Here is a 27,637-nt window from a genome sequence, read left to right as displayed (position 1 = left end):
AATTTTTGCACGCTTGGTTCAGAAATGAGAGGTCACGGACAGGAGGACGGACATGACGAAACTAAGGGTTTTATTTTTGCCAATTTGGCTACGGAACCCTAAAAAAGAGCGAAGAAACTTCTATATGAATAACACCATGTGTTTCAATGAGAAATGGTGTCAGATACCTTTCCTTAAGTACTCAAATGAAGCCTTCTTCTTAAGCTTAGGTTTTTCGACTAAATGTTATGCTATCCCTAGTTTGGCCCCGGACTGTCTCATTTCAAACATAGAGAGAATCATACTGTCTTTGTCTTACGCTAGTACTATCACCCAAAAGAAAGGGATGACTATATTTTTTCTATTTCTTACTGACTGACAAGTGGTGCTTGCCAGACTATACCTACAAATATTTCACCCTTATTTTTGACGACCGGTCTGGCCTAGTGGGTAGTGGCCCTGCCTATGAAGCCGATGGTCCTGGGTTCGAATCCCGCTAAGAGTAACCGTTTACCGTACCGGTTACCGTTTGTGTGATGAGCACCGATATTTGTTCCCGAGTCTTGGATGTTTTCTATGTATTTAAGTATTTGTATGTTGTATATATCGTTGTCTGAGTACCCACAACACAAGCCTTCTTGGCTTACCGTGGGACTTAGTCAATTTGTGTATACATTTATATAAATAAATAATTATTTGAACTCACAGGTGGCAACACAGACAACACAGACGCATGTAACGTGAAAATTAAAAACTTTCTTTCTTCACCGAGGGGTGGGAAGGGGTATTAAATGGGACGCGTAATATTAGTAAGTTCCTTTATGGTGTGGTCTTTTGTCCTTGCCCGTCCTTCTCGGAGGAAAGTGGCCACTTTTGTATTGTTTACGGTCTGGGCCCGACCTTGGCCACTGTATAAGTGATTACCTAACCCGTCACCTGCCGATAAGGAATCAATTGTTCATCGGAGATAACCCGTTCTGTGCTGTTCCGATCGCTTTCTTATGCGAGTCGTATGCTCATCTACGCCAGCTTTTCAAGGGGCTCCCCGCGGTTTTCATTTCGACAAGTTTTGAGTCGTTATTCCTACATTTGCCTCCTGTTCCTATGTCCTCCACCATCAGATCAGCTCGATGGTGCCATAATATTCCATTGTCTCCCGTATGTATGCAAACTTTCAGTTCAATCGGGAAGTGGGTCGAATTTAGCTTCCAAGATTTGACCCACAATAACAATCTTACATAGTAAATAGTAACAGGGCAAGTTAAATAAAAGCTTGTAAATAAATAAAGACCCTGCTACACTTTGTCAGCAGATCGTTGGACTCCAAAAGCAAGGAGTGAATCATCTCATTATACGGTTTCTTCATCGGCATGCTACCATAAATCCGGTGGTTAAGGCGCTGTCTGTGCAAGTCTCCTTCGATGAATTATGTTGCCATGACCATACCCCTGACAGACGGGGGCAATTTAGGTTTGGTAATATTGCAAAGGCAAATAGTAGAAAATCAACCAGATATGTATGCAAATTAAATAAATAATAGTAACTTAAATAATAATGCAGACATAATTCAAAATTCAAAAATTTATTCTGCAAGTAGGCCTCAAGGGCTCTTTTACAAGTCAATACAACATTTATAGTAACATCATATAGTGATGAAAAATACATAACAACATTTATAAATACAACAGCCAATACCTGGGTAAACATTACATTATAATAATCTTAAAATAAATAATTACTACAATACAATAGCGATAGTCTCTATGGTTAAAAACACATTAAATCTGGAGATGTAAAAGGTCCCCAATGTCAGAGTACTAATACTAATAAGATTTGGAAGTGTAAAGTCTCTCCAAGTGTCAAAATAAAAAATTATACTGAATAAATAAATCGCGTCTGGTCTGGACTATTAAGCAAGCAGTCTCATAAACTAATACTACAGAATACATAACTAGTATGTACCAAGTCAAGAATATTATACAATATGACAGAGACGTATAGTCTCCACGGTTAATACATTAAGTTTGGAGATGTATATCTATCATATCTGCAGGATTTTCAGCTTTCATTTGCCTTTGCAATATTACCAAACCTAAGTGGCCCCCGTCTTTCCAGGGTATGGCCATGACCATGACACAAATAAACTCATCAACATATTCCAAGCGATGTCCCTGTTTTTTTTCCACGTTGCGCAAAGTTTCTTAAAAGTTCTCCGAAATTTCACATGCAATAAAACCATTCCGACATGTGTACATTATTGTATATATATTACAGTACATATGGTGCTACTTTACCGCACTAGTGCGAAAATTAGCATATTACGTTACTGTGTCGAACATTTAAAGGGCCATATGTACTGTAAAACGTTGTAACATACATTTGCGAATAGGTAATTAGCAACTCGTGTCGATTTAAAACACTCCCTTCGGTCGTGTTTTAATTTATCGCCACTCGTTTCGAATTTCCTATTTTTCGCACTTGTATCATAATGTAGTATGCAATAAAGTTTAAGTAAATAAAGAAAGCTTTTATTTTCGAAATGGAAAATTTAGATTTCCACACAAATTGTAGTCATTTCGCAACTTTGGAAACTCCAACGGCACATCAGTCCGCTTGGGAAGTAATCCCAAAAATTGGCGCACTAGTTTCTAAGAGAGCGACTGCCATCTGACTCCAAGTCACAGGAGAAAGCCTTAGAGATGTAGGCCTTATTGGAATTAGTAGTCCTTCAACGAAAATCGACAGGTAGATAGCAAATGATACGAGTCCATTGGTACGAGTCAGGGTTTGAACTCGTGACCAACGGACTGAAAGCCGCGCTTACCACATTCACTGCCAGACAAAAAACGGCGCACTACCCCAGAAACCGGTGGTCTATAGCTGCGTACAAAACAATCCGCCCAGCGGGTTGTCCGGCATCTGAACAAAGTTCACGAGCGCCCACCAGGTGGGTTCCCGGCAGTGAATGTGTTAATGCTAGACTAGCAATTCTCTCTCAAAAATGAAACAAGTAAGGACTGTTTTTTATTTCGTTAGATTTCGTCAGATAATGATGATAATGATCGTGTACTTTGAAAACCTGTGCGCCTTAAAATGGTATTTAATTTGTAAGTTAAATTGAAATAGGCTCATTAAGTGTCGGCGGTCATCTTATTTACATAAATATTATGATTATAAGTTTTTATTGATAGTAGTGCGACTCAGATCATTATAATTATAAGAGTAATAAAATAGATATGTTAAATCCGGGTAAAGAACTCTACCCAAATTACAATAATTATAATTAATAAATAAATATTGGACATTCTTACACAAATTCACTAAGCCCTACAGTAAGCTCAAGAAGGCTTGTGTTGTGGGTATTCAGACAACGATATATATATAGAGCATATAAATACTTACATAGAAAACACCTATGACACAGGAACAAATATCTGTGCTCATCACAAAAATAAATGCCCTTACCGGGATTCGAACCCAGGACCATCGGCTTCATAAGCAGGGTCACGGCCCACTGGGCCAGACAGGCCAGCAAGACAATATATGTATAACACATAAACATATTGAGATGAGTATGGTAGTGCTAAATATAGTCATCGAATATTTGACAGAAGATGTCAGTCGAATGTTGTTTTTAAGAAAAAAGAACAGTCATTTTTAAAAAATTCTAAAAATGTAACCGGAATAAAATACCATATACTCATCGATTCTGCTCCCGAAATTTCACTAAAATTGGTTGAGAAATGCGACCGTAACTCTATCTAGGGCTGCAATGAAAAAAATGGATTAGGGACTTCACTTACACTTTTGAATTTCGCAGATGTACGTAGGTTTCGCAGAAAGCAAACCGGGACTGGAACCTCAGGTGGCATGAGCTTTCTCTGCCAAAAATGTGGGAGGTCGTGCCGCTCACGCATCGGCCTCCACAATCACCAAACCTGTTGTCTAAACAGCAATGCTTAAATCGTCTGCAACAGACGCAAAGGCCTCTGATGATGTAGGTTTCCTCACGATGTTTTCTTTCACCGAAAAGCTAGCGGTATCTTATCTATCTTCTAATAATCAGGGGCCCTTGCGGATACACTTCGACCGATAGGGATCTTTTGTGTAGTTGCCCCCTAAGGAAATATCCGTCAGCTATTCAAGACCTTTTTTGACTTACTTCTTAATGCGAAAAAGACGAAATGTGTCAAATTTTCGCTGCCGAATGTAAGAAAATCTGAAACTATCATCACATTAAATGGCGAAACGCTGGACCTTGTCGAGAATACGGTTTTTCTGGGCCTTACTTTAGATAGTAAACTGCAATGGGCCCCTCACATATCTGCCCTGGCGAAAAGGTTGAGCTCTGCCGCGTATGCAGTAAGAAGAATCAGGCAGTTTACTGACGTGGAGACAGCTCGCCTAGTTTACTTCAGTTACTTTCACAGTATTATGTCTTATGGCATACTGGCGTGGGGCAAAGCAGCTGACATAGAAACCATCTTCGTTCTTCAGAAGAGGGCAATCAGATCTATTTATAACATGGCTTCTCGTGACTCACTGAGAGAACGATTCAAGGAAATAGATATTCTCACAGTAGCTTCACAATACATACTAGATGTGATAATGTATACGCATAAGAATATAAAGTCCTTTAAGAAACTGTCCGATATCCATAGTTATAATACGCGAAATAAACATAAGTTAGTAGTCTCCAAGTTTCGTCTACAGAAAGTTAAAAAATCGTTCATGGGAAACTGTGTAACATTTTATAACAAAGTACCCTTAGAGGCATGGAACCTGCCCTATACTTCATTCAAGCAATACGTCAAAAATGCACTTCTCAAAAAGGGATACTATAAAATAGATGACTACTTGGGAGACACGGAATCATGGCCAAGTATCCATTCTCAAAAGCTGTAATAGTTTTGCGTGCAGTGTCCCGGAGAGGCATATGGCGCTGTTGTTTCTAGCTGTTCAACCTTATGTATTAATGTTTGTTATGTTTTAGTTATTTTGATGATGACATTGACATATTAAATACATAGTAGTTATGTATTCTGTAGAACTAGTTTTAAGATTGTTAGCTTAACAGTCTCTTGACGTGAAATATGTATTTCATACAATTTTTTATTTTTTTATTCTTTGACATTTGGAGAACCTTTACACCTCCAAATCTTATTATTGTGTATTATTATTTTTCTCAGACCGTGGGGACCTTATACATCTCCAAACTTAATGTATTAACCGTGGAGACTATACGTCTCTGTCATATTGTATAATATACTTGACTTGGTACATACTAGTTATGTACAGAATGTAGCATTAGTTTATGAGACTGCTAGTTTAACAGTCCAGACGCGGTTTATTTATTTAGTATAAATTTTATTTTGACACTTGGAGAGACTTTACACCTCCAAATTTTATTAGTATTAGTACTCTGACATTGGGGACCTTTTACATCTCCAGATTTAATGTGTTTTTAACCATAGAGACTATACATCTCTATTGTATTGTATTAATTATTTATTTTAAGATTATTATAATGTAATGTTTACCCAGGTATTGGCTGTTGTATTTATAAATGTTGTTACCTATGTATTTTTCATGTCACTATATGATGTTACTATAAATGTTGTATTGACTTGTAAAAGAGCCCTTGAGGCCTACTTGCAGAATAAATTTTTGAGTTTTTGAGTTTGACCATCTCCATGTGCCGGATGATGGAGCTTATGGGTAGCCTTTTGAATTCCTTTGGTTCCAGATAGCCTGCTCCTAAGTCTTTCTTTGTCTGGCGAGGGCGTGAGAGAAAGCTAGCGGTAAATATCAAATATTCCGCACATAAGTTCCAAAAAACTCGTTGGTACGAGCCAGGATTTGAACTCGCAACCTCCGGATTGAAAGTCGAATGACATATCCACTCGTCCACCACAGCTTCTTTTCAATTTAATTTATTTATATATTAAAATTAAAACTTATATATAATACATATTTATTCCTGCCAAACTGTAACGTTTATTGGCGAGAGGCGCTCAGTTCTTTATACAATTTAACAACTTAACCTATTGAACTTATAATATTAGCATGCTCTCATAGTCTCATACGAGTACATTAAGACAAATCGAGGAGACACTCTTTTAGCCTGTTTTTCATCAGGGATTAACTTAATTTAGGACTGTGTCATAGTAAGCTAATTTTATTCAGTATTTGTGGTACCATATACTTTGAGGTTCTTTTTCCGTAATAATTGTTCATTTTTGGTTGTACTAGCTTTTTATCTCTCACACTTCTAGTATTGTGTCTATTACTAATTAACACTTTGTACTTTTCATTGTAATAATGCTCTAATCCTAATAAGTATGTGACTTTTTTATCTACAGGTAAAATCTTAAAGAGTTAAGCCGTGTAAAAATGCAAATTAATTATCATACCCGTGTAGACAATGCATGACTCACTTTATGCAATAAAGTGTTGTCTCAAAACGCGACCTTTCAAAATGACAGATGATACCTCGTTACATAACTGTTGCCAAAGAGGTAAATACGTTATGAGTACCTCAATAACTCATGAGCCTGTGAGGCAACGAGGTAGGCCCTTAAGTGTAAACCTTGTTTTCATATTCTAGATCCGTCCATAAAATGTGACGGAGTCTAACTTTTTGTACGAGAGAAAAATTTAGTTTACACATGCAATAGCACTCGTATTTTTTCTTTGATAAAATACAGAAATACAAGCGAGACAGTGGTCCAAAACAAGACAACGAAAACAATTTCGTGCCACTTATAGTTCGTTTTGTAGCTGGCCCCGAACGGCTAATCTTTTGTCTATTGTAAGTAAAACCGCACGTGCTACTTACCTGCATAAAAAAAGTTCCGTTCGCTTTAACCGGTTATTGAATTACGACTCTATAGGAATTGCAATAAGATTCAAAATGAACCAGTAGAAAAATATAAGCGAGTCGAATGCTTCAGAACCAGTGTAAAATGTATCATCGAGAAGTTACGCGTTCGGAGAGCGAACCTACTCTGGTGTTTAGCGTTGGACTAGCCCGCGCTCAGCTGCCAGTAAGAATTATTTTTGCAGGTAGTATAGCACGTGCGGTTTTACTTACAATAGACAAAGGATTAGCCGTTCGGGGCCAGCTACAAAACGAACGACTATACTTACTCCGTTGGCTCAGTGACCCAAAATGAGACTCGACCTCCGACACAAGACAGCGCCACTTTTCTCGAGCGCTACTTTACGCCAATCCATCCATACTTACTAACACTGTTGGCCGAACGTTAATTAGAATTGACCATTAACCATTACAAATTGAACTGTAAACCGTACCGGACGTGTTCACTTTACGGTTCAATTTGTTATGGTTATTGGTCAATTCTAATTAACGTCTGCTTACTAATCCCGTCAGTTTTTTTTTTAAATATACCACGACGGTGGTAAACAAGCATACGGCCCGCCTGATGGTAAGCAGTCATCGCAGCCTATGAACGCCTGCAACTCCAGAGGTGTTATATGTCAGTTGAGGGAATTGGAGACAGTTGGCGTAACTGGGGGCAATTGGGATAACTGGGGACAGTTGGGACTTGGGATAACAATAGACAAAGGAAATATTCCGTAATGAACGTCGTTTTGGTAATTTGTTTTTATTGTTATTAACATAAACATTATTAGCAAGTTTATTGCATGAGAATACATACTAAAATACCGTGTAAACTCCCTACAACGTCATTCGATATAACGATTCACTTCATATAAAAAAATAAATAAAAATAAAATTATTTATTCTCAAACAATTATTACAGTCCATATTTGTTAGTATCAACTTACAGCGTATGTTACGTTACCTACTATAAAATCGTTTTTGACTCTAGTTGGTTTACTTTAATATTAATTTATCTCTATTTAACGAAAATTCTCTATAACGTGAAAAAAATTCCGGTCCCTTGAGTGTCGCTATATAAAGTGCACACTGTATATTTAAACATAAAACTAATTAAAAAGTAAATTTAATCACTAAACCTAAATGTATTTAAACTTAAATATAAACTAAATATGTATAATAAAACTACCTACCTACTGAACCCAGCCCCGGCGATGCAAAGGTGCCCATCACGCTCGCTGCGTTGGTTTGCGACTATTCTAAATTTGGTTTGAATTTGTCCTTTTAAAAGGACAACGGGACTAAACAGGTCAGAACAGCTCTCACATCATTCTTCTCCAAACCGAACTCCATTCATACCTTACATTATGTCACAATAAAAATCCAGTTCTGAAATCACACAACAAGATATATGTTTACTGGAATTTGTTTGTCAACATTGCGTTTAAACCGGCCTTCCGCGAACATAAATAATAGTTGACCTTTTATATTGAATTTGGTTTATTACTTGGATGTCAGTTTCCTGCGTGATGTAACTTTGTTCTTGTATTGCCTAGATCCTAGTTTTAAAAAAAACCGGCCAAGAACTTGTCCGAGAGCTCAACGAGAGGAGGGAGGGTTGTTAGGGTTGGCAACGCGCATGTAACTCCTCTGGAGTTGCAGGCGTACATAGGCTACGGAGACTGCTTAACATCAGGCGGGCCGCTTGTTTGCCGCCGACGTGATATAAAAAAAATGTAGGGCATGCTCAGTGTAGGGTTCCGTAGTTACCCGTGTTCATATCATAACTATTCCAAATTTCAAATCGATAGCTTTAGTGGTTCACGAGATATTTAGCGATGTGACAGACAGACAGGCAGACGGATGGACGGAGTCGCACCATAAGGGTTCCTCTTGTAACCCTTTAGGTACGGAACCCTAAAAACGTTATTTTTCTTATGCAGAGATTTATTTAGTTTTACTGTTACAGATCATCACTATCCTCTAATTTATATTTAAACTAATAAACTTAAATCGTACAGGCCAATTCTAACCATATAATGTGATACTGATCTAACATTATGAGATGGTTCATTCATTCATTCATTCTTGTAAAATTATGGCTTCGTTCCAGTGGGACCATTTCGCCAGTATCAAGGTATTAGGAGCTTTAAGTACGACTAAAATTGTACGGTTAGTACAAGACAGTGTACGGTGATTTTATCAACTCTTGTAAAGCGATAGCTGGACTTTACAAATAGCACGTGGACTATCGGCCGTTGACTCCAAAATGGTGGTTAAACGCGTTTCAAGATTAATTCTCCATTCACTGCACACTACCACATTAGTTTACTGTCTAATAAGCTATTGATCTTACACTTTAAACAATTTTAATCAGCAAAAAACAAAGGAATTAATCACGATACTAACTATCAAGATGGCGCTCGATTCGGAAGGCATTATGTCAACCTTCAACAAAAAACGTCACTTGACACTGACAGATCAGAATCATTTTAGAATAAGATCTAATAACTAAAGCCACAAGTAATCCACAAGGACAAAAAAAAAACTAAAGATCTAATCCAAAAACGTCACTTTTGACACTGATCAGTATCATAACAGTATCATTATGGTACCCAGAGGTGAGGAGAACAATCTCTTATGGGAGAACTGTTGCTAGTGTAAATAATAGTTTGAAATCTCTCCGGTGACGCTAGGGTAGCACAACTTAAACGTTATTGACGGAGTGAAGTGCGCTGTCAGTGATTTGATTTGATCAAAGTCAAAAATTTGTTCGCGATGTGGCGCCAACTATTTAAGGTTTTTTGATGGACCCTTTTCATACACATAGATTGTACTCTTTGCCATAACTATCATATTGGAATGAGATTAAATATTTAGAACTCGATTTTTTTAATAATTAAAATGTTTATTTTACTTTCACAATAATCATCTTAAAAGTAAATGTGTTTTTTAAATTTATTCAGTAAATAATGAAATCAAACAAAATATACAATTACGTCAAAAAGTAACATACTATTGGAAAAAAATACACACAAAACAATAATAGATGAATAAACTACGAGTACAGTGCTAAATAAACTATCTTATTCTAAAATACCTCCGCGAGCTGTACCGGGTGCAAAGGTGCGCATCACACTTGCCGCGTTACCGCGCTGGATAGCAATGGCCAACCTCGAAACTTGAATTTGCCTGGAAGTATCAGTATCTAAGACCGCATGTTGTCTGCCTCTATCACTAATCAATTGTTTTTCTTTGAGCTGTATCTTTTACTGAGGTGTGCCAATAAAGAGTATTCTATCTATCTATGTCTGTACAAACAGCTTCTGTAAATAATCACTGAACTGGCTATAGTATCCGTTAACCGTCGTCTTCCCTTCGTACAAGTGTTTGTCCTTAGAGCAGGCCTCGTCCTTCCACGGGTACATGTTCATCGCTGGTATCTCGGAGCACTTTACTATTTCATTTCTGAAAACAAGATTAACATATATTATATACCGACTATAGTCTGGTATAGAATGCCCTAAGGCATTAAGTCCGCCAGTAGACCCTCCGAATGTATTAACGGATCCCCATACGCAGAGTTTTGCGTAATATCCCCTATTTCGTTGTACTCATTTATCAAAATTTCTAGATCTCGCGGAATACTATCAAAATGTCTGAATCCCATAATGCTTTTTTTGCAAAATATTACATTAACATTTTCTTCTTAAAACAACATTCGTCACAAACACAAATAAATGCCCTAACGAAGTTATGATCTCCAGCTTCGCAGGCAGAGTCTACCGACTAGCCAAAAATGTAGTTTTATAAAGAAAAATAATAATAGATAACAGTGTTGACTGAACGTTAATTAGAACTGTCAATTAACCATTTTAAATTGAAACGTAAACCGTTACGGTGTAAATAAATATTTATTTAATCTTTATTGCACAAAAGAAAACCTTATAGTACAAAAGGCGGACTTAATGCCATGAGGCATTCTCTACCAGTCAACCTTTAGGCAAAGCAGAGAGATCGTAGGCGGTGCTACTTAACAACAACAACCAAATATAATACAATAACATACTATACATACATATAAATATACATAATATATAAAAATATACATAAACATACATTATTAATTTTTCATTCTGCTAGCAAAGAAAGCACGTAAGGAATTTTTAAATGCAAACTTATTTTGAGAATTTTTGATGCCGTAGGGAAGTCCATCCGTCCGGAGGAATTGAACCGTAACCGTACCGGACGGTTACAGTTTACGGTTCAATTTCTAATGGTTATGGGTCAATTCTACTTAACGCTCGGCCAACACTGATCAATTATACCCCGGGCCCGGCATCAGGAAGGGGTACGGCTGGATACTGTCTACACCCTCTCCGTGGTCGCATAGCAACCGGGCAATCCGGGACTTTCGTATCTCGAACAGCTGCTCTGTAATATCGACAAAAATGTGACCGAAACCGGCAAACCGTCTTACTTTATCGCTTGCTATAAGTACGTCTTGTCAGATTATTCGTAAAAAGATACAGGCAAGATACAATCTCGTCCTTATGGCAAGCGACAAAGTGGGTGTTTTGCCGGTTTCGGTCGCAAATACTTGTAAATAAATATGAAAGTGCCGCCATACAATGAAAGTATGACGTTTGTATTGGCAATTTTACACTCGGCCCGATTCGAAGAATGATAAGGGCAAGTTTAATATCTTGGAAAGATCTTTAAAAGATCGATAACTAAACGACATGTCAAAATTGACGTTTATTTCGAATCCGCTGTGATCCCAATAAGATCTATCTACGATATTTCTAACGTCAAAGTGCCATTGGTTGTCCGAATCGAGCTGCTTCTGTCAATTATACGACATACAAACGATATCTAAATGAGAACTTATCTAAACCATAACTTATCGTTATCGTATCTCATTCTTCGAATCGGGCCGACTTTGTATGCGACTAAAGTCCCACACACGTGTTGCCAGCAACGTCGGGTTAACTGGCGCGACGTTGCGGACTTCATTGCGTTATACGTTTTCAATTCATCGAATAATTGATATATTTTATGGCTTTTGCAATAAATGTGCAATTTCCAATATATATTAATGAATGAGCATACCTTCTGTGAACGATCCGGGGTGCACCGAGTTCTCGTACCAGAACCGGTCTGACGTCCGCCACCGTTTCATCTTGAAAAAAATTAATTTAATACATTCTAGGGATAAACTTTATTACATAGGCAAGACATCTGATTCTAGGGGAGCAAAACTTAATTATTATATCCATAAACTCAATTATTTATGCTTTTTCCATATATAAGTACTAGAGATCGTTCCAAGTATATAAACATATGGTAAAACTTGCGCTTATATTGTACAGAATAGGGAATTATCTATTCGCCAAATTTTATCGAAAACTGACGAAAAAGACGACAACAATAAAAATCCGTTCAAATGTATTAACTGGGAATCCGAACTAGCTATGCCATAAGATGAAATACTGCACCTGCAAAACCAGGATGCAGGCCAGAGTGGGCCCGACAGCGGCGCCTGGCATGGGCTGCTCTGAGATCATGCCCGCGTGCAGGTCGATGTCATCCACGTCACGGTATGATGTTTGTAGTGATGATACTTGCTGGAATATCACATTTTATATATTAGTAGTAAGTAAATATTATTTATTGCACCAACAATTATTTTACAGACATGGAAAACTACAAATAAGTTTTAAAGGAAAATAGAACCAGCAGTTGCAGTATGGTTCTATTTTTATCACTTGTCACTATGCCCGTCACTTTCGCGCTTACGTACTTGTTAGAACGTGACAGGTATGGTGACAAATGATAAAGAGCCGACCATCTTAGCCCTACTGGTAACAACAGGTGACAATTAGCAGTTTGAAACACGGAATTCGTAGTAGTATATCAGTCATGGCGGATTTGCCGTAAGGCTCGAGTAGACCCGGGCCCAGGGCGGCTATAGTTGTGTCATGCACGATGACGCGCCGATTAGTCAAATATAAACTTTAATAACATTGCAATAGGAGTTAAGGCATGCTTCGTTGTGAATGACACGATCTATAGGTATCAGAAAGGTGCTAAGAAAAGGGCAACTGGTAGTAGCAAATTCGCTACTGTACAGAACAGACACGATTCGCCCTGCACCAAATGGAATAGACTAGATTTTTTTTTGTTTGTTTAGTTAGATGATCAATTGTCTAAATAGGTTAATCTTATACCTTTAAACGAGCAATTCTTGTATATATATATATATAAATTTATAAAATCACTCAAAGAACATTATTTATCCATCCCTTAGTGTTTGTTTAGTACATAGTTATTTTTACTCTGTGGCTGACATGCTGCTGTCATATTTAGGTCTGATTCGGTTAATTTTATATGTATGCTTATGTATGTCTATTTGTATTCTTTATGTGTATATTTATTGACTGTAATTGTGTGTGTGAATGTAAGCTTCGTAGCGTTTTAGCAACACCTACTTTTTCGATTAACTTCTCTATTTCCACTACCCAAAGGTTGTCTGGAAGAGATCGCTCTTTAGCGATAAGACCGCCTGTTGTCTTTCTCAACATTTAATCCAATGTATCTTTTTACTGAGGTGTACCAATAAAGAGTATTCTATTTATAATAATAAATTCTTTATTTGGCAGGCAAGAAACCCAAAAAATACAATGCACATAATAAAAGGTGTAAAAGAAAACATAAAATACAGTAAAGAATAAAAAATAATAATAATGCTTATAACCTAAAACAATGAAATAAAACATTAACAAAACTTATGCACTAAAAAAGGCCGTTTTCGGACCGGTGCAGTTTTCGCCAGTGTTTGTTAAATTCGTCACTGTAGTCTTTAGCTACCAGTGACAGAATTTCATTGTTGGAGGCTAGCAATCCCGCCCGGAAGGCAGCCGACCTGGCTCTCAGGATGGCGTAGAAGTCAGGGACTCTCGCGTCCGCGAACATACCCTTCGCACTGCAGAAACGGGGTAATTTCAACAAAATACGAAAGGCGTTATTGTACTGTACCCTTAACGCGTTGAAGGAGTGCTTGGTGTACCCGTTCCAAAGCTGACAAGTATAAAAACATTGGCAAAAGGCTTTGAACAGGGTCACCTTTACTTCACTCGAACAACGCGCAAAGCGTCGAGCCAACATGTTGCACCGAACCGCGAGAGCCCTGCGCTCCCTCTCCATATCGGCGTCATCTTTCAAGTACTCGTCCAGGATATGTCCTAAGTACTTAAAGCTCGTTACAACCCGAATTGGCGCACCACTCATACACACCGTAGGTATCACCTCCGGACCCTTTCCTGACCTAAAAACGAGCATTTCCGTCTTAAGCACGTTATATTTTAGGCCATGCGTACTGGCATAATGTTCGCAGATCTTAAGCAGCTTCATAAGACCATTAATCGAGGGGCTGAGAAGCACCATATCGTCTGCGTAGCTCAGATTGTTAACACATACGTTACCAATATGGCAACCGACGTTGGAGCCTCTCAGCTCCCCGATAAGATCGTTGACATATAAATTGAATAGGTCCGGAGATGTCAACCCGCCTTGGCGCACTCCACAGTCTAGCCTGTAATCGTTAGACTGTGCGTCACCCCACTTTACATTGTTAGTTTGGTTTTCGTACCAGAACCTCAACAGACCTACAACCTCAGGAGGTGTCCCAGACGTGAATAGCTTTTTCCACAGCAAATCATAGTTGACTAAGTCAAAAGCGCGGCTGAGATCTAAAAAGCACGCGTACACTGACGTCTCCCTTTTGACATAGTGATTCACTGTGTACTTCAGACCTAATATTGCAGAATCCGTTGAAAGTCCTGGGCGAAAACCAAACTGCGCCTGATCAATTGTAAGATTCCTAGTCAATTCGGGTTGTAACAGCCTCTCGAGTACTTTGCCGATTATCATAGCCAGCGAGATAGGCCTGTAGTTGTTAAGACTAGACAGGTCACCAGTTTTATTTTTAACAATAGGGACAACTATTGTTTTCATCATGTCAGGAGGAAGATAACAATGGGCTAGGCATGCATTAAAAAAATCTGCTAGGACACGATAAAGCTCGTCACTGCCGTGGAAGATGTGCTCCACGCTAAGTCCATCGTGCCCCGGGGACTTCCCACGCTTCATATGTTTTACAACATTAGAAATATCTTTCATTGTAAAAAAGATGTTATTGTCGTGAGGGGTCACCGGTACCGAAAGCCCCGACGGGGGCACACCCTCCACGTTCAACGGCGTGACCTTGAAATGAGAGGCGAACATATCCGCTATCAGTTTAGGTTCACTAACATTGTTGACTGAGACTGGCAACCCTTGTTTACTATTAAGAGACTTAGTCGCTTTCCAAAATTTCGAGAAATTATTATTCGCCCGATTTAAAGTTAAAATGTTCATTTTTATTTGTTCCTCATTCTTCTGGCACCATTTTAATTTATTTTTAAACACTTTACGGCTGTTTCGCATATTTTCATAATAAACACCGGAACTAGGGTTGCCAGCTACCGCCCAACATTTATAATGGATTTTAGCAATCTCATGAGATTCACTGACATGATGATTCCACCCGGCGACCTGCTTCCTCCGCGTTGAACCGGTCCGAGGACGGCGATGGCAGGTACGAGCGGCGGCATTCTGTAAAGTCCTCACTATCTCATTATATCTACCATCTAATATTAACTTATAATTATTAAAATTATTACTTATGCTAATATCACAGGCAATACAATGACCAGGAGAAATCACATTTTTAAATTCATAATAACAAGCTTCCGCATACTTATATGACTGCTCTTTACTTTTGTTGTTCCAAAGTACTTTACTTAGATTATTAGAAGGGTCTTGGTTAAGTTTTTTAATCATAACAGTCGTGTCAAGTACAATGTACAGCGGAAAGTGATCCGACCAACACACGTCGTTGTCCACACGCACACACTTAATCAATTCGTAGGCCGCAGAGGTAGCCACGCAGTGGTCGAGCCACCGGCGCGCGCCACTCGCCTCGCACAAGTACGTATATGTATCCGGTTGACCACATAAGAACTTCACGTCAGCACACTCCCATTGCTCATCCTTACAAAAATTATCGAGTTCTTGCCCAAACCGTGAATTCGGGTGTGCATTATAATCACCTAAGATAAACGCGTTCTCCACTTCGCTATCATTAATAACAGCACTAATTATTCCGAGACAGTTCGTGAAATTCATTAGGTCCTCACTGTTGTTACTATCATACGGCATGTAAACACTAAAGGCTAGAAATGCGTTCTCCTCGATTTGAATACGCACGGCAATGATTTATCTATCTATATTTATATATTTCGGGGATCTCGGAAACGGCTCTAACGATTTCGATAAAATTTGCTATATGGTGATTTCCGGGGGCGAAAATCGGTCTAGCTAGGTCTTATCTCTGGCGCGCAATTTTTTTTTTATATGTTTTCCGAGCAAAGCTCGGTGTCCCGGATTTTTGCTTTAAAGCAACATAAAATTCAGAAACGACAATGAAAGTTGTCTTTACAAGATTTTATTTAACTTACAATGTAACTATATATGTTTGTACAAGTTAAATCTTGCAAGATAAATTTGACCCACTTCCCGGTTTCCGATGAAGCTGGTAGTTTGCATACATATGTAAGTCGAGTGACATTATGGTGCCATCGAGCTGATCTGATGATGGAGGCAGGAGGTGGCCATAAGAACTCTGTGATAAAACAAGTAAAACAACGCAACCTAATTGGAATTTTTAGAATTATCTCGATGAGTATTAGTTGCCTGTGGAAAGAAAAGTCAGCGATAAAAGATTGTATCAAAAATGAAATTTTTGCCAAAAACTTATTCCAGTGGAAGCTAGCTGAGTTTTGAGATCAATACTAGTTTCAATTATGTACATCTTTAACATTATAGGAATAAGCTTCATGCAGTTCAACCACACTGAAAGAAATGTTTGCATAACTGTAACAAAATTTTGGTTACTGTTTACACAAAAATTGGGACTTGCGAACTATGTGTTATATGTTACAAAACCGTGTTTGGCTATCAGTGTTCAGGTACTGGGTATACACTACAAAATAAGTTTGTAAATTTATGCAAAGTTTATTTTCTTATAACCGTAGTTTAGTTATTTAGTAAAGTTACAAAACCAGTTCGGCTATCTATTTTTTTCAGTGCAGTCTAGATGAACGTAATTATTCCTTATCAACCGCCTAACCTAAGTTAAACGGTGGACCCGAAACTTGCGGGTTCGAATTCCGACTCGCACCGATGATTTTCTCGGAACTTGTCGGCATACCTAACATCGTAGTCTATGGGCAGAAACTCCTTAGGCAGAATTGTTGCAAAAGTGTCTAGCTGTCAGCTATAAATAATAGTTTCAAATCTCTCCAGAGTAGCGCTAGAGTAGCTAAGAAGAGAAGAGGATTATTGACGGAGTGAAGTACGCTGTCTATGATTAGATTTTATTCTTAAGTATTCTAGGTATTGGTGCGCCACCTATTTATGGTTTTTTGTCGGACTCTTTTTGATATATGGAGTTTCTGTTCCCTGCCTCTACCTTCCGTAATCGTAGTCGAACTGACCCCTACATATGTAATTGGATTATAATTATTAATTATATAAGTATACCAAACTATACTATAGGCACATCATTACGAACACGTTAAGGTCAGCTATATTTACGGAAGCTGTTCCAATAAAATTAAACACTAGCAATTATGTGCCAGTAAGCAAATCACAATATTATGCAAATTGGGATAAGAGTGTTTACAGACTGTCTGATCCGATATCGGCTGCTCTGGTTTTTAGTTCCTTGGAATTCTGACGTTTCCTGGTACTGTCAGGCAAAAACATACTCCTTAAATTTGTTGTGAGAATTACAAGCCAAAATAAAATATTAGAAATACATTTTGACGTAATTGTTTTTTTAAAGTTTTGGTTTCCGAGGATAGCGGTGCCGTCATATAGCGGCCGTCTCCATACATAATTTAGCTTGCAATATTTGACCCGAACAAATATATTACAAACATTGCAATTTATTTAATAAAAGCTTATAAAAATCACAACTTTTGCAGCATGGCGCCACTAGTTCGAAATCGGTCGGCATTTCATAAACAAACCTGACATTTAAAAGACATCACGCGATTTCATACCGAATTAATAATGTTAGTTTTTTTTTCCGTACATAGTGGCTCTCTGTTTTTGTTCGAAAAAGTCAAGGTAAATCTAAATCTATGCGTTCTCTTAAACTTTATCTATTAATACAGCTTCAGACATGGTTAAATGGTAACCTAACGGTAAATGCGTGCGACTTTCAATCCGGAAGTTGCGGGCTCAAACCCCGGCTTTTCAGAACTTATATACGATACCTATACTGTTTGATATTTACCAGTCGCTTTTCGATGAAGGAAAACATCGTGAGGAAATCGGTCTAATCCCATTAAGGCCTAGTAGCCTCTCTGTTGGGAGGTCACATGGCCGTCCCTTTTCTAAAAACTCTGCTGTCGTATACCGTGTTTTTCTTCAGAAGATATGTGAATTGCCGTATTTTACGCTATCATGAACAACACTGATCCCAACATTCCTCGTCCACTTGTTTGCTGCGAAAAATAAATAAATATTGTGCCGCGATTAGGGATTGCAATCCGGTCCGGCGGATCCGGTAATCCGGCCGGATCCGGCACTTTTCACGAGCTACCGGATCCGGTAAAAATCACCGGATCCGGTATAATTAAAAAAGGCCTAAATACAGCACGCGCTGTGCATTTTAGAAGAGGAAAAGGCGATGGATGAGAGGTATGAAGTTGAACAGAACAGAAAACGAATGAAAAAGTTTAAATTTAGTGAGATAAAATATATTTATTATGACGATGACTGGGAACAGGAGAGGATTTCTTCTTCTTTCATATTGATGGCACGATATGACGATTACATAAATACTGTAATAGAAGGAAAAATTAAAGGATGCAGATGCCATGGAAGGCATTTTTAATTTATGCTAAAGAGAAGGTTTATGTTATGTCATAATGTTGTGATAGGAGATTAAAACAAAACAAATGAACAGGATTAAGTCGGCGGTTCTCAACCGACTAGAGTTGGGCTCATCAATATGTGTGAATGAATATTTGATAATATTGATAATGTTTAGTTTACTCCGATTATATATACGAGTATATGATAAATTATAGATTCTTTTTTATTCAAATTTAAAAGAGAATTTTTTGCCTTTACAATTTCATCCAATCTTATGCGATTTCCTTTATCTCCTGGTACGTGTCTAGCCAATTCTTTATTTGATCCATGTAACTTTTCTTAGAAAGTCCCATTCCGCGATGGTTTTTAATCCTACACTCTATTATTTTGCGCATGAGATCGTCGTGTCGTGTTTTGTAAACGAAAAAACAGATTTTAAATTTTGTTTTTAAAGTGATATTGACATTGTAACACTTTTTACTACTAACTATGTTCTATTTTATTGTTAAGAAATTATTTATTAACTTCAAATTATAGATTTAGGAATACGTATTACGCAAACAACTAGAAAAATATGTCATTTAATTAACTTAAATATTCCTATACCAATCCGGATCCGGCCGGATCAGGGCCAAAATCCGGCCGGATCCGGCCGGATTGAAAATCAATCCGGTTTGCAATCCCTAGCCGCGATGTATCCCAAGCCAGACCTTACATTATGTCTGAAGAATATTAAATCTATATGCACCTCCTCCTTCATCCAATGCCTCAAATCATCGGAGTCCTTAGCAGTGTGCAGCCCGCACAGCTGACGGTACTCGTAGCTGGGCAGCCCCAAAGTACGGCCTTAATGTCTGAAGACTACTGTATCTATATGTACCTCCTCCTTGATCCAATGTCTCAAGCCATCGAAATCCTTAGCAGTGTGTAGCCCGCACACCGACGGTACTCGTTATAACTAGGTAGCTCCAAAGCACGGCCTTAATGTCTGAAGACTACTATATCTAAACGTACCTCCTCCTTCATCCAATGCCTCAAATCATCGAAATCTTTAGCAGTGTGCAGCCCGCACAGCTGACGGTACTCGTTGTAGCTGGGCAGCCCCAAAGCACGGTATTTCATTATGTCGGATGATACTACGTCAGACACGAATTGGAGGTCGCCGAGGATTCTTTCTCCCACCTGAAATGAGTTTTAGACAGTATAGTACTTGCAGACAACTTGGTTACGATATTCTTAGTGCAATGTAACATATCTAATAGCTTTTCCCACCCTAGTACGCTTAAGGACCGATGCAACCAACGTTGATTGATTATGTCTTGCGTTTTATAGTTCATCTTGGTGTGATAGCAGTGCGCCGTTATTGATCATCGTTTTGAGCGGCAGTGTGATCTATCCTTTAATCGATAAACTTATAAAAATCAATTCAAGTTTTCTTGGCTCTTAAAATTGTCCCTACATTTAGATTAAGGTTCTCCAAACTTTTCGATCCGACAACGACGACCAGAATGGTTCTGTCGCTTCCTTTTCGCGGGTCATATCTTAGGGCCAAAACACGCATCGTGCCCGGACACAACGTCGCAACGTGACACAATGTCGTTTCATATAATTGTACGTTGGCTATCTCGTATTCTTTTCTGCTAGCAAAAAGTAAAAGCTTGCGGGCCGGATCCAACCCGTGAACCCTAGTTTGGAGACCCCTTTTAGAGTTTAGATGAAAAAGTCTATAATGACGTAAATACTTACATCTGGATCCACGATATTATCTGAAGCAGCCGCCGGCTGCCTAAAGGCGCCCTGCGTGATCTTCTCTATGGTATCGTTTACCGGAAGAGCGCCCGTCCTTAGAGTGTAGTCCACTATGTTCCTCTCGTCGACTACCCTCCCGCTGTTGTCGTACATCCTGTGGATAAGGGAAACATGTATTTGAAACTGTTTCTTGATAGAAGAAAGATACGATGTGAAGGGATTAGCTTAGACCAGGAACCTTAAGCTGGATATCCAGTCTATTTTTAATGTTAAAGGGAGAAACATTAACTTTAAATGACGTCACAGTCTTTTCACATCTATTGCTGCGAGGCGATTCTTAAAGGAGCATTTTTCCAAATACAAGACAATCAGTCTGCAGAAAAAGAAGGTAATTCTAACGTGACATTTAAGGTCATAGTTTAAGATGAAAACATGACTCCATAGAGTTTTAAGTGGTACAGGGTAGAGCAAATGGAACAAGACCGCGTGAAAGGTCACATGCGATAGACTAACCAGATCAAATCTGCCATGGATCCCTGAATGAATTTGCTAGAATGACCTCCGACCGCGGCGACAATAGCGAGATTTTTTTATACCACGACGGTGACTTACAAGCATACGGCCCGCCTGATGGTAAACAGTCACCGCAGCCTATGTAAGTACGCCTGCAACTCCAGAGGTGTTACACGCGCGTTGTATATTGTACAGCAAGCAAAGCAACATCTGTACCTGTTAGCACTTGACCACGACACTGTACAGAGTACAACGACAAAGAAGAGAGAGTTTGCGGCTATTTAAGTCGTTTTTGAAAGTCTTTGGGCGGCTTGGGCTTGGTAAAATTATTTAAATGCAAATTAGTCCAATACATGATGTTTAATTCAAATTTTTAATCACAAAGCTGTTAAATATTCGCCATTATGCATCATTTGTCCCTGGACCGCTTACATACCAACCAAATCCATGTTACACCCAGTAAGTTAAAAGTAATGATCCTGTTAAACTGATACGGAGAAGATGAAATTGATTCGACTAGAACTATAATAAAAATGACTACCTAAGCCGCCCTTCTTGCATGGTGTGGAACCATCGGTACGCCATGACGAACTCTATGCTCAGTCTTGGCTCCAATTCCTCGTCGTAGTCGTCAACATGTCCGTACGTATTGAAGATCGCTCCCTGCTTCAGCAAGAAGTCGTATCCTGGAACATTGGGAATCGGGAATGTGTGTGATTCTTTTGGCGATGACGTTTTAAATCCCCTTTCTTAATATATCGCAAAACGTCTACAAAAATGTCTGATTAGCAAAGTAACACTTTCGTAATTCATTTGCACAATATGAAGCCGATGGTCCGGGGTTCAAATCCTGGTAAGGGCATTTATTCGTGTGATGAGCATGGATATTTGTTCCTGAGTCATGGGTGTTTTCTATGTATTTAAGTATTTATAAATATTTATATATTATATATATCGTTGTCTAAGTACCCTCAACACAAGCCTTATTGAGCTTACTGTGGGACTTAGTCAATTTGTGTAATAATGTCCTATAATATTTATTTATTTATTTATTATTATTTATATCATTCACTATGCGTCCAGTTTTGTTGTAAACTATAGGAGTCTTTCTTAATATAAGGCTTACCACCGAGGCTGAGATGAGAGGAGATAAGAGGAGAGCGTGAATCAACAATAGCACTGGTTTTCTTGTCCGCTCCGCTGGATACAACCAGTGCTATTGGTTGATTTCCTAATTTACCCACGAGATATGACATAAGCTTATAGAAAATAATCTGCTGCCAGTAGCGATGTTCGCGTCTCTTGCTTGCGCGCTGTTCGTCGCTCCAGCAGAGATTTAGTCCTTCCAGCGTCTGCATTAGGCTCCAGGTGTAACACTTACCCATGAGAGAAGGGATAATCTCATAAAAAATAATCTGCTACCAAACAGCAATGCTCACCTCCGCGAACAGCTGATCGTTGCTCCAGTAGGGATTCAGCTCTTCCAGCGTCTGCATTAAGTTCCAGGTGTAACCAACTTACCCATGAGAGAAGGCATGAGCTCATAGAAAATAGTCTGCTGCCCAACAGCGATGTTCACGTCCCTTGCTTCCGCGAACAGTTGGTCGTCGCTCCAGCAGGGATTCAGCTCTTCCAGGCGTCTGGCGATCTGGTTGTGGTTGCGTATGAACCAGAGGCCGAAGAGGTTCGCGCCCACAATAGAGTTGATTCCTAGGTTGGCTTAGAACAAGACAAGTATCATTAGCATTACTAGTATTCGTACAGCTAACTTGGAACCGGGTGTGTCCTTAAACTACGTCCAAAAGAGAGGCATGGCCACTGTGAATGTCTTTGTGTGGTAGGGCACAGCGGATGTCATTCCAGATCTAGAACACAACCCAGCTAGGGAAGTACCTCCACCTTACAGAAAACCGCAGCCAAATAACACTAGACCCTCCCTACCCCTACTCATAGTGTTGTGTTCCTGCCGGTGAGTAAGGTTGCCAGACCTTAACGAGGGTGCAGAATGTTAGGGTCGGCAACGCGCATGTAACTCCTCTGGAGTTGCAAACGTCCATAAGCTACGGAGACTGCTTACCACCAGGCGGGCCGTATACTACCGACGTAGTATAAAAAAAACCTGCGACAGTGTTCCTAGGCTCCCCAAGTGAATCGTAGCAAAAATGCCGGGACAACACTAGGATTATGGATGGATAATAAATACCCGAGTTATGGCATCTGGTCTCGCCCAGCTGCGGCTTGTTGAGCAGGCACACGGTTTCCCCGCTGGGGGGCCACTCCTTGCCTTTTAGGACCTCCGTTTTGATTCGGCCCCCGACCCCCGCTTTGCCCTTGCGCATATCTGCTTCGTTGTTGCCATACACGATGGAGAGATCGATCATTGGCGGGGACGTGTTGATCTGAAACACATCTTACAATTAGAACTCTATAACTGGTGTTAACCACCAAAAAACTTACACACACATGCAATTTATTTACAAGCTTTTATATTCAAATTGCCCTGTTAGTATGTTCTTTATTCACTTCCCGATTTCAGAGTGCGGGTCCGGATGCAGCTCACAAGTTTTGGCTTACCCATTCACTACCTGATGGGTCTAGTGTTATTACAACAGTTGTATTGGGCAGGTTGGGCAAAAACACAGGGTAACTTTATAAAAAAACATTGTTAACTTAGGTAGTAGGTACCTACCCTAGAAGGTGGCAAGCTGGCCGGCGCACACCCTAACATCTGGTACGTGATTGGCGCGGTCAGATTCAGGCAACGGACGTTGCTTCTTCGTAAATGTACGTCATCGTTTGCCACTCTGAAATAATAAGTGATTACAAAAAAATATAATATTGTATTCGAGATGTGGTGCTGGCGGAGAATGGTACCACTGGTGCGGATCTAACGCCGTACAAATACATGAATTCTCGACGAACTCATCAAAACAAGCCACTTCGGCCATCGTAGCAGAACAGCAGGACCAGATTGTCTGGAAAAGCGCACAGTATCAAGCCACATTACCGGCTAGGATACACCGGGACCAAATTGAACGGCTTGGAGCACTGGTGAAGAGTGTCCTCGTCACACGTCTCGTCACGTGCAGCCAATCGCTCACGCCGACGTGCAGCAGGCTATAGTGAATATAACGTAGTTGTGGGTGTCGTGTAATGACGACACGTGTAGTTGGTACCTAATCGGACCGATTCACCTTATATAACTCCCGCCGGCGTACAACAGTCCGTAGTGAATATAACGTAGGTATGGGTGTCGTGCAATGATGACACGTGCAGAGAGGATACGTCTGCATTACCTGATCGGGATACACCTCGGGTCAATCGCTCCCGCCGGCGTGCAGCAGTCCGTTGTGAATATGACGTAGTTGACGGTGTCGTGCAGAGACGTCACGTCGCCGGTGAGAAACACGCCTATGTGCGTGGTGAGCTGTGTGTAGTGCTCGCTCGAGCGACGTCCGTCAGATATTATTGCCACCCTGAAAAACAGAAAAATTATCAACGTTATCAAATCAAATATCGTTTATTTTTATTCAAGTAGTTATATACGTCACAGATACATGAAATAATAATAATCTTTAAAACTAAAAATCATTTTGGTGACAACACATTTTTTGCTACGTCACCACTCACCAGTTCTGGTATAGGATACGGTCGATAACATGAGGAAGATCTGCCCCGTCCTTTGCAGGGTGGGCTGTATAGTTCCTCCCGAAGACAGGGAGCAGTAGACGGTAGTAGGGGGTGAGGGATTGTTACATCCATACTAGAGATACCTGATGTCTCTAACATGAGGCAGCTCTGCTCCGTCCTTCGCAGGGCGGGCTGAATAGTTCCTCCCGAAGACCGGGGGCAGTAGACGGTAGGAGGGGGTAAGCTGTCGCTACATCCATACTACAGATACCTGATGTCTCTAACAGGAGGCAGCTCTGCTCCGTCCTTCGCAGGGCGGGCTGTATAGTTCCTCCCGAAGACCGGGGGTAGTAGGCGGTAGTAGGGGGTGAGGGTGGCGCCGCGTGGGGGGTAGCGGGGGTTGTTGCAAGAGTAGTCCATACGTCGGCGCTCGTTGGGCTGACAGTCGGCTACTTCTAAGGCACACCAACTGGAATATTATTTTTTAAATGATATATGAAACAAACGACCAAATGAATCGCCTGATGGTAAGCGATTACCGCCGCCCATAGACACCTGCAACACCAGAGGGGTTGTAAGTGGTCGGTCGGTTTAACTTTCAAGCATTTGTGTTGCTTTTGACATTTCGTCCTAATAAGAATAGATAGACACTATAAAAAATGTAGTTTCTGTTAAATCGACAAATATCATTACGGTAATGAAGTGTTCAAAAATAAATGCACACAGGTAATTGTAAATTGTGCAACAGGAACATAAAACAAGTAAAACAGCCTATTATATCCGAAGCAATTTAACTGATCTGGGTGCCTAGCCAAGATGCCAATCGTTTGCGCTACGACAACGAAACGCTGTCTGTCGCACTAATTAGATGTAAGAGTGAAAGGGAGAGAACAGTGATTGTCGTAGCGCAACCGATTGGCATCTTGGTTAGGCACCCAGAGCAGACCCTCAGATCCGCATGCCGGTCCGGTGTGTTTTTTCAAACCTTCGCAATATTTTGCGATGTGAATTTAGTCTCTCGCTATAACCTTTATTACTTACGGTATAAGGTTCAATCTCCTCACATCCGCCTCTCTCTGCGGCGTCAGTCGCTCTCCAGTGAACGTGTCATACAACGCGCCTTCTATCGCTCTCAATATCAATATGAATATTATCATTAATAACATCATTTTGATGATTTAATTTGTTACTTATTAATCTTATTATAGTTCATTTATCTCATTTCACTGTAAATACAATATGCTACAGTTCGTGTCATCCACGATGACGCGCAGATTTGTCAAAGCTAACCTTTAACAACATGATATAACGAGAACGCGCACGCGTCTTCGTGAATGACACGATCTATACCGCTACCTCAGGACTGAATATTAACTGAAAAGAAAAACCAACTACATTAGAAATAGACAATTTTATGAATGTCTAAGAGAGTAAAGTTGATTTGAGTGGTCTAAGTGCTAATAGGTGTCAAGATGGCAGGTGGACAAAGAGAGCGACTACATATTTTATGAATATCAAAGAGTAAAGTTGATTTGAGTGGTCTAAGTCCTATAAGGTGTCAAGATTGCAGGTGGACAAAGCGAGCGACTACATATTTTATGAATGTCAAAGAGAGTAAAGTTGATTTGAGTGGTCTAAGTCCGATAAGGTGTCAAGATGGCAGGTGGACAAAGAGAGCGACTACATATTTTGTGAATATCAAAGAGAGTAAAGTTGATTTGAGTGGTCTAAGTCCTATAAGGTGTCAAGATGGGAGGTGGACAAAGAGAGCGACTACATATTTTATGAATGTCAAAGAGAGTAAAGTTGATTTGAGTGGTCTAAGTCCTATAAGGTGTCAAGATGGGAGGTGGACAAAGAGAGCGACTACATATTTTATGAATGTCAAAGAGAGTAAAGTTGATTTGAGTGGTCTAAGTCCTATAAGGTGTCAAGATGGCAGGTGGACAAAGAGAGCGACTACATGGAAAAGGCCAGAGGAGACCGCAGATCTGGTAGACCAAAAGTAAGATGGAAAGACACGATCGTAGAGATTGCCGGGGAAAACTGGACAGGAATAGCCTCTGAAAGAGACGATTGGTAATGCCTGGCCTTTAGGCCGCTGAGGAGTCCACAGTGTGGACTCCTCAGCGGTATAGCTTATGTGTGGACTCATTCGGTATAGCTTATGTGTGGACTCCACACATAAGCTATACCGAATGTGTTCTATTAGTTAAACAAAAAAAACAATTTAAAGTAACAATATGACATACTTATACCTACTTTTAAAAAAAACTTATTAATGTTTAGTTTGTTGTTCCAATTTCCTGATAGATGGCGCTGTTCCAGACGCAAACTAGGTAACGCTAGTTTATCATAGAATCTATATAAGAAACTGTCACGTTTAAAAATAAATGATTGGTAACGTAGCAACGTGTATTAACAATTATAACGAACAATTTTTTAGCAATGAATAGTAATAACGTAATTGAATTAATGAAAACATTTTAATGATTAATATAATAATTCAGCCTATATACGTCCCACTGCTGGGCACAGGCCTTCTCTCATGCGCGAGAGGGCTTGGGCTATAGTCCCCACGCTGGCCCAATGCGGATTAGAGACTTCACACATACACCTTTGAATTTCTTCGCAGGTGTATGCAGGTTTCCTCACGATGTTTTCCTTCACCGGAAAGCTGGTGGTAAATATCAAATGATATTTCGTACAAAGTTCCGGAAAATTCATTTTTACGAGCCAGGATTTGAACCCGTGACCTTCGGATTGAAAATCGGACGTCATATCCACTCGGCGGCCAGCGCTTTTTAATGATTAATTATGAATAATATTCGAACACAACAAAATAAAATGTATATATTTTAAAATGCATGGAACTTGAGAAAAATGTGATCCAAGCAAATGTGCCATAACGAA

The 27,637-nt window shown here is 39.6% G+C and overlaps 2 protein-coding genes across 2 annotated transcripts in view; one reads left to right on the top strand and one right to left on the bottom strand.

Annotated features, from left to right (window-relative positions):
* The window catches only part of LOC133532628 (catenin alpha), a 109,506-nt gene that overhangs the window by 39,411 nt on the left and 42,458 nt on the right, over positions 1-27,637 (top strand). The gene's annotated exons all lie outside the window — the stretch shown is intronic.
* On the bottom strand, positions 7,857-27,343 carry LOC133532803 (peroxidase-like). The gene is made up of 15 exons (XM_061871653.1): positions 25,766-27,343; positions 25,010-25,193; positions 24,868-24,968; positions 24,391-24,570; positions 23,780-23,898; positions 23,298-23,504; positions 22,616-22,813; positions 21,636-21,780; positions 20,897-20,954; positions 20,579-20,770; positions 19,847-20,014; positions 12,343-12,471; positions 11,957-12,026; positions 11,173-11,278; positions 7,857-10,312 (listed from the first exon to the last, which is right to left on the bottom strand). The coding sequence occupies exons 1-15, from the start codon at positions 25,891-25,893 to the stop codon at positions 10,150-10,152; spliced, it is 2,148 nt and encodes a 715-aa protein (XP_061727637.1). The 5' UTR covers positions 25,894-27,343; the 3' UTR covers positions 7,857-10,149.

Source organism: Cydia pomonella, chromosome 27, assembly GCF_033807575.1.
Source record: "Cydia pomonella isolate Wapato2018A chromosome 27, ilCydPomo1, whole genome shotgun sequence".
Classification (NCBI taxonomy): Eukaryota; Metazoa; Arthropoda; class Insecta; order Lepidoptera; family Tortricidae; genus Cydia; species Cydia pomonella.
Note: the sequence above shows the minus strand (reverse complement) of the source record. Positions and strands in the feature narration are given on the sequence as shown.

What these genes read in the sequence shown, in the direction of transcription:
- LOC133532803 (XM_061871653.1), bottom strand. Translation starts at nt 25,893, where the DNA reads ATGATGTTATTAATGATAATATTCATATTGATATTGAGAGCGATAGAA. An exon ending in ACGGAGCAGAGCTGCCTCCT is followed by an intron (nt 24,969 to 25,009) that starts GTTAGAGACATC and finishes ATGTAGCGACAG; the next exon opens with CTTACCCCCTCCTACCGTCT. An exon ending in ATAATATCGTGGATCCAGAT is followed by an intron (nt 20,015 to 20,578) that starts GTAAGTATTTAC and finishes AACTCATTTCAG; the next exon opens with GTGGGAGAAAGAATCCTCGG.